This window comes from Triticum aestivum, chromosome 6A (assembly GCF_018294505.1).
Source record: "Triticum aestivum cultivar Chinese Spring chromosome 6A, IWGSC CS RefSeq v2.1, whole genome shotgun sequence".
Taxonomy (NCBI): Eukaryota; Viridiplantae; Streptophyta; class Magnoliopsida; order Poales; family Poaceae; genus Triticum; species Triticum aestivum.
The window spans coordinates 55,998,807-56,016,853 of NC_057809.1; the positions used below are offsets into that span (position 1 = coordinate 55,998,807).

Genomic DNA, 18,047 nt, shown 5'->3' on the forward strand with positions numbered 1-18,047 from the left:
CTGATTTATGGCTTTATCTGATAACCAATGAAATTGTGTTAGATCCAAACAACTAAAAAGAAATATGAACAACAAGTGGTAGGCTTGGCCATTGAGCTCAACAAACCGGCGGGATTACCAATTCTAGTTTTTTATGACTGGAGAGAGACAAACTTGTCCGATTTCTGGCTTTATCCAACAACCAATGAAATTGTGATAGATCCAAACGGCTAGAAAGAAATATGAACAACAACAAAATCATCAATAAAACTAAAAGTTATCAAGAACTCTTTCAAAATCACCCTCTCTTGATCTTTTTTTTTTGCAAGCTGTAATAACCCCTAAACGTGAAATCAAAATTGGTTATACCCAGATCACATCCTTGATGGGTGGGTTTTAAAACCGCTCACTTCTCATGAAATTGCCATAGAAGATAAAAAGGAGTACATCGTTTCTAAGGAACAAACTGACAGCATGTTTTTATGGTTGGGGATAACAAGTTGATGGGTTCTTTTGTAGGGTGACCACTTTTTTAGGGTTGAAAATATTTATTTCTCCTATTCATTTTTTGAGAAGGAATTTATTTCTCTTATAGGGTGCGTGCCACTAGGGCTGGTGGGCTGACGGTCTCACAGCCGTCACCCGAGCCCAGCCCCTACCCGACGATCGGACGGCCTTTGTCGCTCGACTCCCACTCCCCCAGAGGCGCCGTCTCCGTCCGTCCGTGCGTCACCCACTCACCGTGTGTGGCGGCCGCCGCCCACGGCGACGTGCGCCTCCTTCCTCCCCTCCCTCCCCACTCCCGTGACGTCACCGCCACCCTCCGCCCCATTCCCACCCACCTAACCAAAGCCGCACCACACGTCCCGAGGCAGGCGAAGGGGCAGAGAGGGAGCGGCCATGGCGGCGGTGGTCGGCGTCCTCGCGCTGCAGGGCTCCTACAACGAGCACATGGCCGGTGCGCGCGCGTTCTTTCCTCCTCGCCTTGCCTGCGCGCGTGTCGTGTTACTGATTTCGGGTTGCCTGCGCGCGTGTCGTGTTACTGATTTCGGGTCTGGGTGCAGCGCTGAGGAGGATCGGGGCCAAGGGGGTGGAGGTGCGGAAGGCGGAGCAGCTGCTTGGCATCGACTCCCTCATCATCCCCGGCGGCGAGAGCACCACCATGGCCAAGCTCGCCAACTTCCACAACCTCGTAGGCTCTTCCTTTCTCACATGCTTCATAATCGCCGTCTATGTGTGTATGTGTATGTGTATGTGTATGTGTATGTGTTGATGGAGGCTCTGCGAAATATCTCTGAATCTATGCATCAGCCATGGCACTTGATGGTTCACTGGAAGGTGGGAATTGGACTCAAATGATAAGGCTCTTTCTTTGTTAGATTCTGCCGTAGCTGAAAATGACTCAAGTGGGTACTACACCGCACTAGTAATTGGTTGCACATCAGAAAACGAATCAAGCGGGTTAGCACGCTGCACTAGTAATTGCCTGCCCAATTAGTATATTAATCACTGAAATTTGATCAAACAACTTGCTTTTGATCAGATTTGAGAAACACTGTCTTATCCTTATTGATGCACATTTCCCCCCTGTTTGTTTGGAAAACCAAAGAGAGGTTGTTTTAGTGCTTCATTGCATTGATCAAAAGGAAAAGAGAACTGCATCAAAGTCAAATTTCAGTTAGTCGTCTATGTGTAGTGGTGCTGGCTGTCGAATAGAGAATTGTGAAAAAGGGTAGTCATTCGAAATGGCAGTAATTTTCGACATTTCCTCTACATGGTCATGGCATTGTAGCCTGTAGCTTCAGCAGAACAGCTTGTGACAGATTTACTCAATTGTTACCTGTTTATTTACTTACACTGTAAAATGCTCAAACATTTCAACCCATCTTCTTTGCAGTTTCCTGCACTTCGAGAGTTTGTCGGCACAGGAAAACCCGTATGGGGAACCTGTGCTGGGCTCATCTTCCTTGCTAACAAGGCAGTAGGTATGTGGAATTCTGGACCACCGACCAGTAACTTCTTAGGACTTTATCTCTATAAGATTAATTGATGGGACATCATGACTGATAAGCAATATAACTTGCAGGGCAGAAAACAGGAGGCCAGGAGCTTGTTGGTGGACTAGATTGTACTGTCCACCGTAACTTTTTTGGTAGCCAGGTAAATTTGAGGTCCATGTTGTTTATTTGATGGCTAAATTAGTTGGTAATATCATTTGATCTTCGGAAGTTCATCAGATAAATGGGGAAGAATGTGAACACCATGTCTGATTGCCGACTACATTTCTCTTGCAGCTTCAAAGCTTCGAAACAGAACTTTCAGTGCCAATGCTTGCAGAGAAGGAAGGAGGGAGTCATACATGCCGTGGCGTATTTATACGAGCACCTGCTATCCTAGAAGTAGGCCAGGATGTTGAAGTATTAGCCGATTGCCCTGTTCCTGCTGGCAGACCCAGCATTACAATAACATCTGGCGAGGGTTTGGAGGTTTGCGTTTTTTTTTTTTTGCTCTCTTGAGTTTGATCATAATATCCATCTTCTGCTGCCAGTTATCATATTCTGCCCATATTTGAAAAGATTAGAGTTGTAGGGTCCAATGTAGATGGACTCAATAGGATTTGTCGGTCTAATCAAATAAGCACAGAACTGATGGGCAAATCAAATCTTGCAGGACCAAGTGTACTCCAAAGATCGGGTGATTGTTGCAGTTCGGCAAGGGAACATCCTTGCCACCGCATTCCACCCAGAGCTAACATCAGACTCTAGATGGTAAGCGTTCTACGTCCATGTGACTTTATGTTATTTACTTCACCACTCAGTGGCCAAGCTTTTAACACTGAAGACACATTGCTTGCGCTCTGCTCCTCGCCAGGCATCGCCTCTTCTTGGACATGGACAAAGAATCTCAAGCAAAGGCCTTGGCTGCGCTATCGCTATCTGCATCCTCAAACGATGCAGATGTTGGGTCGAAGAATAAGGCTCCTGATCTACCCATTTTCGAGTAGAGCTAGGAAACCCGAAATTTGATTATCCGGTTGGTGACAGGAAAGGATTCTGGGCATTTGTTATGCCCAGTCCAAAGAATATTTTTGGCGTCAAAGCTGTGCCAATCAAAATAATGGCCATTGTGCTCCAAACACTATGATATTGCTATGACAAGGAGGCTGACCAGTTGGATTGGATCTGTGTGTCAGTAGTACTTTTTTCGAAAAGGGGTGCTTTATTACTTAAAAGATTTAAGCATTACACCCGGCCTCTGCATAACTGAGATGCACACAACCAACGTCACTGTAGTACTACGCGTCTCGTGAATGCCTGAATGGTGATGTATGTTTGTCATGGTTTTCATGTCAGCTTGATGAAAAAATTCTTCTAGTGTGATGGTAGATAATGCCGTTTTGGTTCATATTTACTGCTGAGTATCTTTGATATTACTCCCTATGTAAAGTAATATAAGACCTTTTAGATCACGAGTACTATGCATTTGTCGCATTGGTGAAGACAACTGGAGAAAGCATTCTTCTCTTGTGTCATTATCTTGTCGGCGAAGGTTGTGATTGACATTGCGATGAATTGTAGTAATCTCTTTATCTTGCCCCGTATCTGTATAGCTATTTTCATTTGTTTGTTTCGTGCCCATGTTTCTAGAACAAATTATAAAATAAATTCAGAACCACAAAATTCGACAACGACCGAAGTAGAGCTCCAAAAAAGTGCACGATGGCTGAAAGAGAACTTTGATTTTTTTGTACATTTTTTTGTGGTGATTTTTTTACATTATAAACATACTTTTCTTACAACGATCATTATAGATATAGTACTTTTTAAAAGTTGAACATTGTAAATATAATTTTTTTTGCGGGGTAACATTTATAAATATATACTTCGAAATATGAATCAGCAGTAGGACTGGGAGGGCGAACAAACCGTCACGATTAACCCAGGAAAGAAACGCAAATTTGCCGTAAAGTGCACGAAGAGTCGAAGACACTTGGCAAAGGCGAGATATGCGGATCCATCTGTAGTTACGACAAGTCGTAAGGACCGCAACGCAAAAGGGAGAGGTCTCCTCCTTCCCCAATCCCCACGGCCAAGTCCAAGGCTCCAAATACAAAATGGGCTCCAGGCCTTCCCCCAAACCCTAAACCTCGCAAAACCCTCCGCCCTCCCCACTCCCCCCGCTCCCTCGCCGTACACCACCACCGAAGCGGAGCGCGGAGCGGCGATGTCGACGGCGGCGGCTACGGTGTTCCGCGGGTGCCGGGCCCTCATGTCCCCGGCGGCGGCGGCGGCGGCAAAGGGGGGCAAGAAGACCGCATCGGCGGCGGCGGCGGCGGCGGCGAAGGGGGGCAAGAAGCCCGCGTCGGCGGCCGCGAAGCCCAAGGCGGACAAGAAGCCGGTGGATCCGAACAATCTCCGCGGGATCATGCGGCCGGTGCCGGTCTCGGACGCCCTGCGCAAGTTCGGCGGCGCCGCTCACATCTCCCGCTCCGGCGTCCTCAAGATCGTCTGGGACTACATCAAGGCCAAGGACCTCCAGGTAGTGCCCGTGGACGGCGCCTTAGCTCTTCGTTGATCCTATTTGTGCGGCCTCAACTGTATTGCGCTGTGTTCGTCGGGCGGTGGGGATTTTTAAAGAAGCGAACATCATTTTGGTCGATTTGGTTATAGATTGTCTCGACTTACCAGCCAGTAGCGATTGTATTGCCTGGTTTGATGTTGGGATTGGGGTTTTTTTGCGGGGAGGGGGGGATTTACTGCTGTATTGTTGTCTTTTGGATATAACAGTAATTGGCACATTAAGTTTGACAAAAGTTTCATCCAAGTGAGTCTAAATATGTGTTCTGTTCGACCCTGATAATTTGTGGGTTGTGCTTAAGATAAAGCACCTTTCATTTGTTTGTGTTGCAAGATTATTGTAGGGGGAAACCTCTGTAGTTCATTCCTCATTTCCCTGTCTTAGATAGATACTCCTCCTGTTCGTAAATATAAGTCTTTTTAGATATTTCAATATGGACTATGATGTAGTCCATATTGAAATATCTAAAAAACTTATATTTAGGAACGGAGGGAGTAGTGTATTAATCTCACTGGGTAGAGTGAGCTACTAGCATTTTAATTATGTGCTGAGGTGGTTGCATAGCTCTAATACTAATGAGCAGGCCACTTTCTGTTCAAATTTTCATGTTCAGTCTTGGTTCTTTCTGGATGCGTGTTGCTTGGTGTCTATTCAGCACATCACCAACAATACTTGTAAACTGGTGTTAGGCCCTAATCTTTCTGTTCACTGTGTTCCTCTGGTGAGGCAAGAATTTCTGTGTGTTTGCAGGAATTCATGCATAATTGAGAGTTGTTTGATACTTTGATAAAATGTCTGTATTGTTGATTTTACCTTTTTATTCCCATGGTTAAACCTATATGATCTAGCTTGCTGTATCAAAATTAGTTAATACTCCCTCCGTTTCAAAATAAGTGTCTCAAGCTTAGTACAGTTTTTTATACTAAAGCTAGTACAAAGTTGAGACACTTATTTTGGGATGGAGGGAGTAGTTTCAATTGAAGTCCACTCTGCACTTGCAATTTTATAAACCATAGTGTTGTAATTTTTATTATATATGTTCTATTGACTGCTTTTAGCCAAGTTATACTGATGTTGCATAATCTATTGGCTAACTAGATACCAAATGCAATTGACCATTTTACTAGCTTGCCATCTATCTGCAGGAATTTATGTATAATTGACAGTTGTTTGATAAATGCGTGGTTTGTTGATTGCACCTTTTTAATTGCATCGTTGATCCTATATGATGTATAGTTTTCTTTATGAGAAACAGTTAGTGGTTTCCGTTTGAAATCTACTCTGCAGTCTCCACTGGCAACTTGTGAAGTCATAAAGATGAGGTTGTAATTTGTATTTTAGATATGTTATTCTGAGTGCTTTTAATAGCTAGCTCAATTATTACTGATTTTGCACAATCTATGGACTGATTAGGTAAAAATTGAATTGACTGCTTTACTAGTTTGCCATCTGTGGTCCTGTAATACAAACTCCCTCTACATGATTTGCAGAACCCACTGAACAAGAGGGAGATCATCTGTGACGAGAAGCTCAAAACCATCTTTCCTGGGAGGGACACGGTTCATATGATGGAGGTCACCAAGCTCTTGTCCCCTCATTTCGTGAAGACTATCTAAGGCTGTCGAGTGGGGGGCCAACGCTTGTGCTTTCTGCCCAGGGCTAGCGTTGGAATGGAAGGCTTCTTTTGCGATCCCTGTCCAAGTCATGGTTCTACTAGGTAGTTAAGTTAATACGGAGTTCAGACTTCAGACTTTGTTCGCCATTTAAGGGTTGGGGGTTCGGTGATGCATGTAAGAAGGATTCCCTGTGTTTTGTGGTTCGTTCGGTGTTTGGGGAATTTGAGGATTTGCCACGCCTTTAATTATACTTTGAGGATTTGCCCCCGTTTATCCTGTAACTGAGGATTTACCACACATTTGCTGTAATCTTGAGGATTTGCCCTCTGTACACGGTTTGGATCATTTGGCAGATTATAGTATAAATTATGTGACCAAAATGCCCCTGGTCCAAATCAGGATGATTAATCCCAATCGGACATGTATCTTATCTCTTCTTCCTTTTGCCTGTACTCTGTTCGTCTGGATGGCCGCCCTGCAACCTCGCCGTACGTCGTGCGACCTCGCAGCGGCTATACCGGCAAGGGCGTCCTCCCCTGAGCTGCTGCTGTGTGGTGTTGTGCCTCCTTGAGCTTGTGACGCCCTCACTGTGCGCAACCTTCCACGAGCTGCCGCTGCATGCTGATGTGCGTCCGTGAGATGCAGCGAGGTCTCGCTGTGTGGAACCTTCCCCGAGCTGCTGCTTCCTCCTGCTGACCCTCGCCGAGCTTGCTGCTGCCGCAATGGGCTCTGCCTTCCCCCAGCTGCTGCACAGGTTCGTGCTCTCCCAAATCTAAGGAACTTCAGACTTGTGGTTCTGTGTACTTTCTGAAGTTGTGAGCTTCAGATTTGTCATTCTGGGTACTTCTTAATATTCTAATTTCTGCTCCGCCAAATGATCTCAAATTCTCCCAGAAATTCACGGTTTTCCGTAATTGTTTCAATGTTTCCTGCATAATTTCAATTTTAGGCCAAATTTGACCCAAAAATAGGCTGGAAATGATCTGTTTTTAAGTTTATCTATTTCTGTTCGGCCAAGTGAGCTCAAATTTTCCCAGAATGCTCAATTTAAAACTCTTTATTTTCTGGAATTGTTTCAACCTTTTCTGGGTAGTTTGATTTTTTGGCCAAAAAATTTGTGCATCATCAGGCTACCACTTGGACAGCATTTCTTCACAAATCATGGCAAGTGCAAACATTTGGTTACAATAATAGATAGTCTGACTCTGACATCCATACATAAGAATCAACAAACATAGTTCGACACAAAAGGACACGACATAGCATGTTCAGCCCCCAAAAATGACATGGCATAGCATCTAGTTCACCACATAAGCACGTCACGATCTACGTTCTTTTTCTCTTAGGGGTCAACTTTCTCGCACGCGAGGTTGAAGGTATCTCTGTTGGCTCTGATGATTCATCATCTAAGGCCATAGCCAGCATCCTATAAAGAGTGGAATAGTAAACATGAGAGATCAACTTTGGACTGCAATGAAATAATCATTTTACTGTATATTACCTTCTTGTCACTGGCCTAGGACTATCATGGAGACTGGCAGGAATAGTAAGCATTTGCCTATTGGGTGTGCCAAGAGGAGCACCACCAATTTGCCTGTTGGGTGTGCCAATAGGAGCACCACCAATTTGAGGTCCTGGCTCATCATCTTCAGCAGGATATGTTCTTGCTCTCTGTTTTCTCTTCCTGCAACATGATACAAAATGCATATAACTGGAAACAATTCATAACATGACAAAAGTAATGCAAAATATAGTTGGTTATATAATTACCTTTTTTTGGGACCATTTAAAGGGCAACCAGCTTGTCTGTGACCTAGTTCATTGCATCTTTTGCATCTGTTTTGGCTGCCCAATTGTTTAGGTTCTTTCTTTTTTGGACCACCTTTTCCACCTTCGAGGGCACTCTTGTACCTCTGCTTTCTAGGCCTTCTAGGCGGTCTTCCTTTGTCAATCGGTGCATCCATGTCGAAACCAACATCCACATGAGGCCATTGACTCCTATCTGTCATGGGCTCAATCTCACCTGCATAAGCTGCCCTAAACTTGTCCAAGGAGAAATAATTATGAACATAGTCTACCCATTTGGGGTTTCTCCTCCCCATAAAAAATACTAGAGCATGCTCACAAGGCTTTCCGGTGTGCCGCCACTCCAAACAAGTGCATTCATGTTTGTCAACCTTCACAACATGCCTAAGACTGTTTTTGCTTGTGTCCCTGACTTCACAACTACCATTACCTGATTTTCCAACTTTTAGATGACCAAGCCCTCTAGTCCTATTGAAAATCTGTTGAATAACAGCAGGAATGATCTTTCCCCTCAATTTCTCCCCAATTCTCCTTCTTTTGTATACTAGTTTCGTTAACAATTCTCTATATGTGTCAGCAAGCTCATCAACAGGCAAGTCTTTATAATCTTTTATCCAGTTATTAAAAGACTCGGCCAGATTGTTGTTTATATAATCACACTTGATGTCTGCATTGAAACTGCATCTCATCCACTTCAAACTGTGATAGGTTGACAAATATTCATGCACACGGCTACTAGCTGCCAAGACTTTCTGCATATGATGGGAGAAAACTTCAGGCCTATATGCCCTAGCAGCAGGCCACATCCTACCAAACACATCACCTTTGAATTTTTTTGTGAAGTTTGCCATCAAGTGCCTAAAACACTCTCTCTGTTCCACATGAGGAAAAACCTTTTTGACAGCATTTTCTAAACCTTTGCATGCATCTGTACATATAGCTAAGTTAGGGACTGAACCTAAAGCTCTATTGAGTTGTGACATGAACCAAGTCCAGTTTTCCTCGGTCTCTCCATCAATGAACCCAATTGCAACAGGAAACATCCAGTTATGACCATCTGATGCTGTACAAGCTGCCAAGTGTCCTCTCCATCTACCATTCAATGCCGTAGAGTCTATGCTGAGATATGGTCTACAACCAGCTAGAAAACCATCTATGGAAGGTTTAAGAGCCATAAAGAATCTGTGAAAGTGGACTTTACCATCTACTACCTTGGTATCAACCTCTACGATGCTCCCTGGAGATCTCTTCTCAACTTCTGCTTTGAAGTTATGCAAATTCTGAAAACTCTGCTTCAAAGTGCCATAAATCTGTTTTTCGGCTCTAGATTTACCCGCCCAAACTGTATCATAACCAATGGTGATGTCATAAGTTTCTTCGAGTTTCTCTTGTAGTTCTTTACATCCTATGGTAGGATCATTCTGGAGTATACTCATTGCCTTGGCTTCAACCCAACCTTGTGTTGCCATGGTGGTTTTTACTCTGCTACTCGAAGAACACTTGTGTTTCTTACTCATCTTAGTGACCTGCATCCATACAAAACAAATGGCCTATGAGAAATAGTATTGCATTCAATAAAAGAAAATTAATCACTACCTCCGATCCATATTACTCATACTTAAGTTGCGACAAGTAATATGAATTGGAGTACTAGAAACAGAAGTTATTGTTAGCAAGAAAGTTCTTAGTACCCTTATTGTTTTCTTATCAGCCCTTAAACGAGCAGTTATTCTCCATGGACACTTGATGCCTCTGCATAGTCCGAGATATCTTTTTTTGTCTGTTTTATATCCCCATATGTCAATTTCATTGTTAATGGCATATTGTTTTATTGCCATCCTGAACTCTTCCATTGAAGGAAACAAGGCACCTACATACATACGAGGGTTCTCTTTGTCATATGCAATCTCCTCCTCTTGAGCTATCTTGTCATCAACAGGAATAGCAGCCTCAGTCAATAGTTGTTGGTCCTCCTCATCAGTGAGATACGCATCTTCACTAGGTGGTGAAGAAGGTGCTTCATGTGTCTCATCCTCCTCGATACCTAGAAAATCACACATATTCTCCTCTGTAACTGGAACATCCACTTCATCTTCATTTGGAGGAGCAATCTCAATTAGGCTCCAATCAATTGGTGGTTCTATGTCCAACACCACCGAAGACCCGCATTGCTCATTGCTTTCAGCAATGTCAGAAATTGATGGCATATTGGGTTGAACAACATCACATGTTGCAAAGTTAATATCATTGTCAACAAAAGCACTTGTTTGACTCGCCATTGATTGAACAACCTCAAGTGCTTCCTCATTCGCATTGTCCACAACCACAGATGATGTAGCACTGCATAGTACATCATCCATAGCTGATTTTAGGATTTTAGGTGCCTTCTCAACAGGTGCCTTCTTAGGTTTCTTAGCAGCTGGTTCCTTAGTAGGCTTGTTAGCTCTCTTCGCGGCAGATTTCTTAGCAGGTTTTGTATGCACCTCAACTAGCATCTTCACCTTTTCTTCCTCTCCCCACATATGGTCAAGCAAATGGCTTCTCAATTGCTTGGTGCTAAACAGTCTGCATTCCTCATCAGAATCCGTATCATAGCCAAACAGATGCACCTCCTGCCATGGGCCCCATGGTATGTATTGGCTCAAGTCGTATGCAAATTTGTTTAAAGTGAGCCCCTTCCATCTAATCGATTTTTTTTTCAAAACTATCACCTTTTTTATAGCATTTTCGGAAACTATAGGACGTAATGCAAAAAAACCAAAACTAGTAGCCCGTCGGCCATCTTCTGGCTGAAGTAGTAGTTTTCGGCCACAGTTAGGCCGAAGTAGGGTTTTCGGCCAACACTTGACCGAAAAGTGGGGCACCTGGCCGAAAAGTTAATTTTCGGTCAACTCTTGGCCGAAATAGACTTTTTGGTCAAGTCTAGGCCGAAAAGTACTACTTCGGTCTCGTGTAGGCCGAAGTTGCATGGCTCATGCTGAAATGTATTTTCTCGCCACCCATTTCCCGCCAACCCCTTCCCGCCACTCGTTTCTCGCCAACCCCTTCCCGTCATATGTTCCCGCCATCCATGTCCCGCCAATCCCTTCCCGCCTTATTTTCCCGCCAATCCCTTCCCGCCTTATTTTCCCGCCAATCCCTTCCCGCTTTATTTTCCCGCCAATCCCTTCTCGCCTTATTTTCCCGCCAATCCCTTCCCGCCTTATTTTCCTGCCAATCCCTTCCCGCCTTATTTTCCCGCCAATCCCTTCTCGCCTTATTTCCCCGCCAACCCTTTCCTGCCATAACGCAGTTATTGTTTCCCGCCATTTTCTCCTCTGTATCTATAAAATCCCCTTTAGCCGAAGGTGGATAAGCATTCCAATGTAGTGTAGTCGAGATGTCCCATTATCCGTTCGATCGTAGTTTTCACCCTGGGATGAGCAGCACTCTTCTGAGTCTAGTTACCGATTTCAGGATGGACAATAGGATAGTTCCATGGGACGAACTCATCTGTAGTGACACCATAATGAATGAGTTGGCTCACCAATTACGTAGGTCTGGGTGGCCTGAAAGGACCTATGAGGAGGTACGTCAAGAACTTCTTAGGTTGCATGAAAGGTGGAAGAAGGTAGTGGAGCCGAAGAGTGAAACTTTCAGAAGGACTGCAGCAAAGAATACATTTTTATGGACTGAGGAGAGCGAGGACGACGAAGATATCTTCATGTCGCCGCTTCCGGGTTCTGCATCGTCGAAGGGCAAGAGTTCTGCATCGTCCAAAGGCAAGACTTCTGCATCCTCGAAGGGCAAGAGTTCTGCATCCAGCAAGGGCAAGGGTTCTGCATCGACGGAGGGCAAGAGGACCGCATCGTCGAAGGGCAAGAAGGCTGCATCAACGGAGGATGACGATGATGACTTCATGTAGTATGTAAGATGTATTCCAGTTGTACCGTTTCATTCAGATGTATTTGCATTATTAGTTTGTATTGTATTATTGTAGGGCATTATGTTCTATCTGAATTTCATTTTGTAGTATGTAAGATGTATTGCACAAGTTCAACTGGAATAAGAATGTGAATTAATAGTAATATGTCTCTCGCATACATAAAACAATATATGTCTCCTGATCAGATAGAAGGAAGTGCGATAGTAACACATACATGAAGCATGTCTCATACATAAATACTGACACACATATGCGAATAGTCTGAAACTAACATAGATAATGAGTCATACATAGATAGATAAGCATATCACTGCGGGGGACGACGACGAGTCTGGGTCTTCCTCGGGCGAGGACCGGAAGGCGATAAGCGCTGAGGCGGTGGACGAGGCTCGCGATAACCACGACCATAGTTAACCTCGTCTGTCACGGTCTGTGTCTCCTGCGTCGGTGGTGGTGGTGGAGTGTGAAACACTGTCTGCGAGAAGCCATAAATGTTTGTAGCATGGTCATCATCCTCGCGGTCGCCCTCAAAGTAATCAGCACCACCACTAAGGATGGGTGATTGCTCTGAATGTATGAACGGTTGCGACTGGTTGCCGCCTGCGGTAAAGTAAAACATGTAAAATTGATACAAATGCATGAACGATTACTACTCTGTTGAAAAGAATGTAGTGAGTAGGGTTACCTAGTTCCATCTGCTGATGCCAGTAAGCGCTCCCTAGCTGTGAAGGAGGTGGCTCATGCCAGGAAGAGCTCCCTGGCTGTGAAGGAGGTGGCTCATGCCAGGAAGAGCTCCCTGGCTGTGAAGGATGAGGTTCTTCACGGTGCACAGAAGGTCGTGGTTGTGAATGGTGCACAGAGGGTCGTGGTTCTGAATGTTGTACAGAGGGACGTGGCGGACGATGTGCTGGAGGAGGAAGTGCAACATCCGAAGACCGTCTACACGTAACAGCTGCGTAAATCCCGCGTAGCTTGTCATCAAGACGCCTCAACCATGAGACGCCCTCTCGCGGTGGGATAGTTTCTCCCCTCTGATAGCGCCGCATTAAAGCGGAAACCTCCTCTCGCGCCTGTACTGTCAAGTCACCCTGTAGATGAAGAGTTAACCAATTATATCCTCGTTGTATGATAGACACCACGAATAGACATCCCAGTTTAACAAAAGACTCAACATATAAGAACCAAGGCATTTACCGCGTGGTGTCTGGTTCCCACAACAGAGGAAGTTGGGTACATATCGCTGGTGAGAGGGGCTTCGATCTGATCAGGAGCAGCTGATGGAACCAAGTAGATCCTCGTTGTATGCCGGTAACGCTGCAGATACAACCCGAACATTTCCCAGTTAAAGGCCCGAACCTCACCCCAGATATTTGTCGCAGCGGTAGTCCATTCGTCAACGTAAGGGGTAACGCTCTTAAGCCAGTAATCCATCGACTTGTTTCCTCCTAGGCGACTGTCCCTGATATTGACATGCGCGATACATGATTAGGTATATTATGAATGTATAGCTGACAACTAAAATAGTATTAGTACTTACTAGTGCACGTGGTCTGGCAAGTGTGGAATATCTGGAATCTCAGGCTCTTGATATAGACCGAACTGTCTCATCACCCTATGAAGAGACATCTCCTCAACCGTCACATCGAACACCAACTTGGCCTTGGTCATCCAAAAGTGCCGATCTCTAGTGCATAATCCAGAAATCCCAACTGGGTACCTCGATGATATAGCCTGAGCCGAGTATGGCTCCCAGATAACTTGATCCTCGTGCAAACTATCAAACTGCGCCGTGAAGGACGGGTAGCATCCCCTAACCTGACTATGCGCAAATTGTCTCTGTGCATGACAACAAATAAGCATTAGTAATACTATTGAATGGCAAGAAATAATTGAATTAAATATTACTTAATATAAAAGTACCTCTCGTCGTGCCCAAACAGATCCCATAGTAGGTAAATCGCCGATAGCAGGCACATAAGCCCCAGCTAAGTCCTCCAAACCAAAAGGTTTATCAACATAGACATAGGGTCGTCCAATAGGGAATCTCTCGTATGACCAGAGCTGCAACAATAATGGACATCCAACAACACCAGATTTTCTAGACTTCAACAAGCAAGCTTTGCACAGGCCTCTGTACGTAGCCGCTAACACAGCAGAACCAAAACTCCTCTGTAGAATATCCGCAGGGCAACGTGCGTCAGCTATCTCTCGTGCAATACCGATGAGTCGTGCATCGACAGTGGTCACGTGGTTCTCCGTAAACATCGTCTTGCCGAACAGCCAAAGAATATATGCCTCTAGGGACCGGTCAATCTGTGCCTCCGACAACTGAACATCGGGATATCCTAACGAGACAATCTACATAGAAACGTAATAATTGTATGAAAATCGGGCAACTAAAAAACAACATTTGTTTAAGTGGCCTGTGATGGTTACCTGAAACTGGCTCAACCATCTAAAAAGAGGTCCATGAGGATCGTTGTCTATGGCCCTAGCAGTCGGGACCGCAGCCAAAAAACGGGTCTGTATCACTGTTTGCCACCCAGATTCTGCCTCTAAGGGACCTATGGCAGCACCGGCCAGAGGTAATCCCAACAAGTAAGACACATCCTGTAAAGTAGGCGCCATCTCTCCCCATGGAAAGTGAAACGTATGTGTCTCTGGCCTCCATCTATCTACTAAGCAGGTAAGGAGTGACTTGTCATAAGAGAAACGTTTCACTTGCCTCTTGTGTAACTGCACTGGTTCACCTGCCTCATCTAAGTCCGGACCATCAATCCACTCATCTAATGTACCCTCAACCAGCCGTGCCAAGGGTAGAAGTCCAGCCCAACTTAACCTACAAAATAACAAGATTCTTAGCGGCTATGAAAAGTATGTCAAACATAGTAAGTCATTATATGGACTCTATTATATGCACACATACCTATCAACCCATGAATCGTGTATCAGCCAGTTAGTCTTTGGGGTATGAGTGACCAACACGTCTAAGTTGTTGCCCGCTTCCAATAGGGCGCCCCGGTGCTTTCTATCGATGTTACCATTAAGCAACGGATACAAAGACATATCTGCAATTCAAACAACAAATCTCAGGTGCAAATACAAACATAGTCCTGACATATTACAAATTAAAACATAGTGCTGACATATTACAAATTAAAACATAGTCCTGACATATTACAAATTAAAACATAGTCCTGTGAGTTATTTCTTCCTCGTTCGCCCTACGACACATTATATAGCTTGTGAGTTATTTCTTCCTCGTCCGCCCCTTCGGCCTCGACTGCCACGACCACGTCCGCCTCTTGCTCTTGTTGTCGCACCCGTCGATGTGGAAGCACTCGTCGATGCGGAAGCACCATCTTTGTTCAGGTCGGGACAATATTTCATCCTATGCCCATAAGCCGCGCATAACAAACATTGCCTGGTTGCTCCACCAGCTTCAGACTGGTCCATATCGTTCCGGATGCGACGGGCCTTTCGTCTGCCCCTACTTGTTCGCCGAAGGTCTGGATGCGGGATGTATACTCTCTCACCGTCGTTTACCTTGTTAAAATTGCCGACGACTCTAAACCCTGTCATCTCGCCTGTCCAGGTGTTGAGCACTGCCTCTTTTAAAAAGTATGGGGACACGAAGGAGATAGCATCCAATTCAATCTGGCCACAGGCAGCCAACACATGAGAGCAAGGTAGGTGCAACAACTTCGGTTTGTTGCATGTACACTCACACGTTGAATAAAATTCCGTTCCAATTTTTACCTCGTGTGTCTTCACCTCATTTCCAGAACCAAAACCATCGATAGGAAGCTGAACCTCATACCTCCTTTCTTGATTCCCTATGAGTCTGACAGTGTGCTTCTTTGCTTTCTCTATCTTCTTTGCCATGTATTCCATGACACGGCTACAATAAGGTGTGTTCTGATTATCTTCAATATGCTTCTTTGCTAACTCGTGCCTTTCTATGAAATATCTCAAAGTGCCGTGGAATACAGCCTCCACAATAGCTGTGAGTGGCAATGCTCTATTCCCTCTCAGCACAAAGTTATACACCTCTGCAAGATTGGTTGTCATGTGGCCATACCTAGCTCCATGTGTGTCATGCAGCAAAGACCAATTCACTGGAGGCTCTTTCTCTATCCACTCAGAAGAATTCTTTATTGCCCTTCCCTTCTTTCTCTTAGTATTAGGAGGGTCAATTGCTGGCAAGTCACAAAGACCTACTGGCTCCTCTAGCTCCGCGATGAGTGCTGCTAATTTAACTTGATCTTCTTCCATTTTCTTCCTCGCACGGACCTGCTTCTTAGTAAACTCATCTAGTTTTGACCAAATAAATTCGTATTTGCGTTGTTGGCTCTGCTTGCATAATTTTTTGAACAAGTTCATCAACCGCTTGTTCTTGAACTGTGAAAAAAAATTAGCCCCAAGATGGCGCATGCACCACCGGCTCTGCAAGTCCCTCCAAGGTGTTGGTTCGTCATCTGTTGGATTACGAAGTGTCTTCACGGCCTTCAATATACCAGCATGTCTGTCATGAATGACACACACGTTTGGTCGGTCCTTCACGATGGCAATTTTCACTTGGCGGAAGAACCATACCCAGCTGAGAAAGTTCTCACCCTCCACAAATGCCATGGCAAGTGGGATGATTTGATTGTTCCCGTCCACACCAATAGCAGTCAGAATTTGCCCTCTATACTGACCGGTCAGGAATGTACCATCCACAAACATAACAGGAGGACAATGCCGGAAAGCTTCGATGCACATACCAGAGAAGAACACTCGTTTCAACACCTTGAAATCTGGTATACTCAGCAACCTCATGTGTTGTACATTCACATAAGTGCCGGGATTCCTCTCCTTCAGTATGCCCAGGAGACGGACAACATTATCATATGAGTCAAAGAACGTCCCAAACCTTTCCTCCATAGCCTTCTGCTTAGCCCTCCAAGCCTTCCCATAAGGAATGACATAATTCCATCTGACCTTCACTGCTGTCTGGATGTGTTTTGATTCCATATCTTTCTTCTCTACTATCTCAGTATACATGAGTTGCGCAATGAGACTTGAAGTCAGGTTCGGATGCTTCACCAACAGGTTCTTCCTCACACAATTATGTGAGACGACAATGGTGACAACCCAGTGGATGTCATACTTCGGCACATGCCCGTGCACCTTCCCAGGACAACTTGTTTCAACACATTTCACGGTATAGTTTGTTGGACTTGATATGTGTGTCAGGAAAACCCTCTGCGTAGACATAGCCCACTTTATCACCGCATACTTCAATTTTTTCTTTGTATCAAACATAGCCCCTATCTGTACTTGGTTCAGATTATACTGCCATGGAGTCTCATGGCCATCGTTGACCGTAAGGCCAGTGGATATGTCCTGCTCCCATGCAGAAGGAATCGGTACCTCCACTTCATCCTCAGAATTTTCAGAATCCAGTTCCTCCACCAATCCATCCTCGTCCTCTTGCTCCATCACCCTCTGCATTTCATCCCCTTCCTCATCCCCGTCAGCAAAACCAGAACCAGCTAATATTATCGACTGGCTACTCTGCCCAGTATCAGGACCACAAACATTGTGTGGCACGTACTCCGACTCTTTATCGGGTTGGCTAGCATACACATCTTGTGGCTGTGACCCGGATAAAACAATCTCGGTCGCCACTTCACTGCCCTGACCGGTTTCATACCCCCTGTGGAGTTGTACGGCATTCTCCTCCTTCGGCACAGGTTGCACAAGTACATATGGGTGGATTCTTCGGTCTCGGCAGCGTCTTAACAGGGACAACCAATGTTGGCTCCTATCTACCGGCATCAACTCCCACTTGACATTTTTACAAGATTTGGTCCACAATGCGTGAATACTGACGGAACATACTTCAGGATCAAGCCCGAAACTAGTTATCAACCAGTACTTCAATTGTCTAATGTCCAGTCTGTCCGGGTCTGCTAGTGTCATGACACCATTTTTAAACTCGCTAAGATCAACTCCCAACTCATTATATCGAACGTTACCAGCGCCGTAGTAAACAGTCAAATTTACTGATTCAGACATTTTCACCTGTCAGACATTGTCATCTTCTCATTAATCACAACGAACACTAATATTACCCGCTACACTGACTACGCGGTAAA

General features: G+C 44.8%; 2 protein-coding genes across 2 annotated transcripts; both read left to right on the forward strand.

Moving 5' to 3' along the window:
- The first annotated feature begins 658 nt into the window (after nucleotides 1–658).
- Nucleotides 659–3,160, forward strand: LOC123131982 (probable pyridoxal 5'-phosphate synthase subunit PDX2). Its single transcript, XM_044551720.1, has 7 exons — nucleotides 659–937; nucleotides 1,044–1,171; nucleotides 1,877–1,964; nucleotides 2,066–2,139; nucleotides 2,274–2,465; nucleotides 2,650–2,747; nucleotides 2,851–3,160. The coding sequence occupies exons 1-7, from the start codon at nucleotides 880–882 to the stop codon at nucleotides 2,981–2,983; spliced, it is 771 nt and encodes a 256-aa protein (XP_044407655.1). The 5' UTR covers nucleotides 659–879; the 3' UTR covers nucleotides 2,984–3,160.
- Nucleotides 3,161–4,063: 903 nt separating this feature from the next.
- Nucleotides 4,064–6,553, forward strand: LOC123131983 (upstream activation factor subunit spp27). Its single transcript, XM_044551721.1, has 2 exons — nucleotides 4,064–4,518; nucleotides 6,048–6,553. The coding sequence occupies exons 1-2, from the start codon at nucleotides 4,204–4,206 to the stop codon at nucleotides 6,171–6,173; spliced, it is 441 nt and encodes a 146-aa protein (XP_044407656.1). The 5' UTR covers nucleotides 4,064–4,203; the 3' UTR covers nucleotides 6,174–6,553.
- Nucleotides 6,554–18,047: the final 11,494 nt, after the last annotated feature.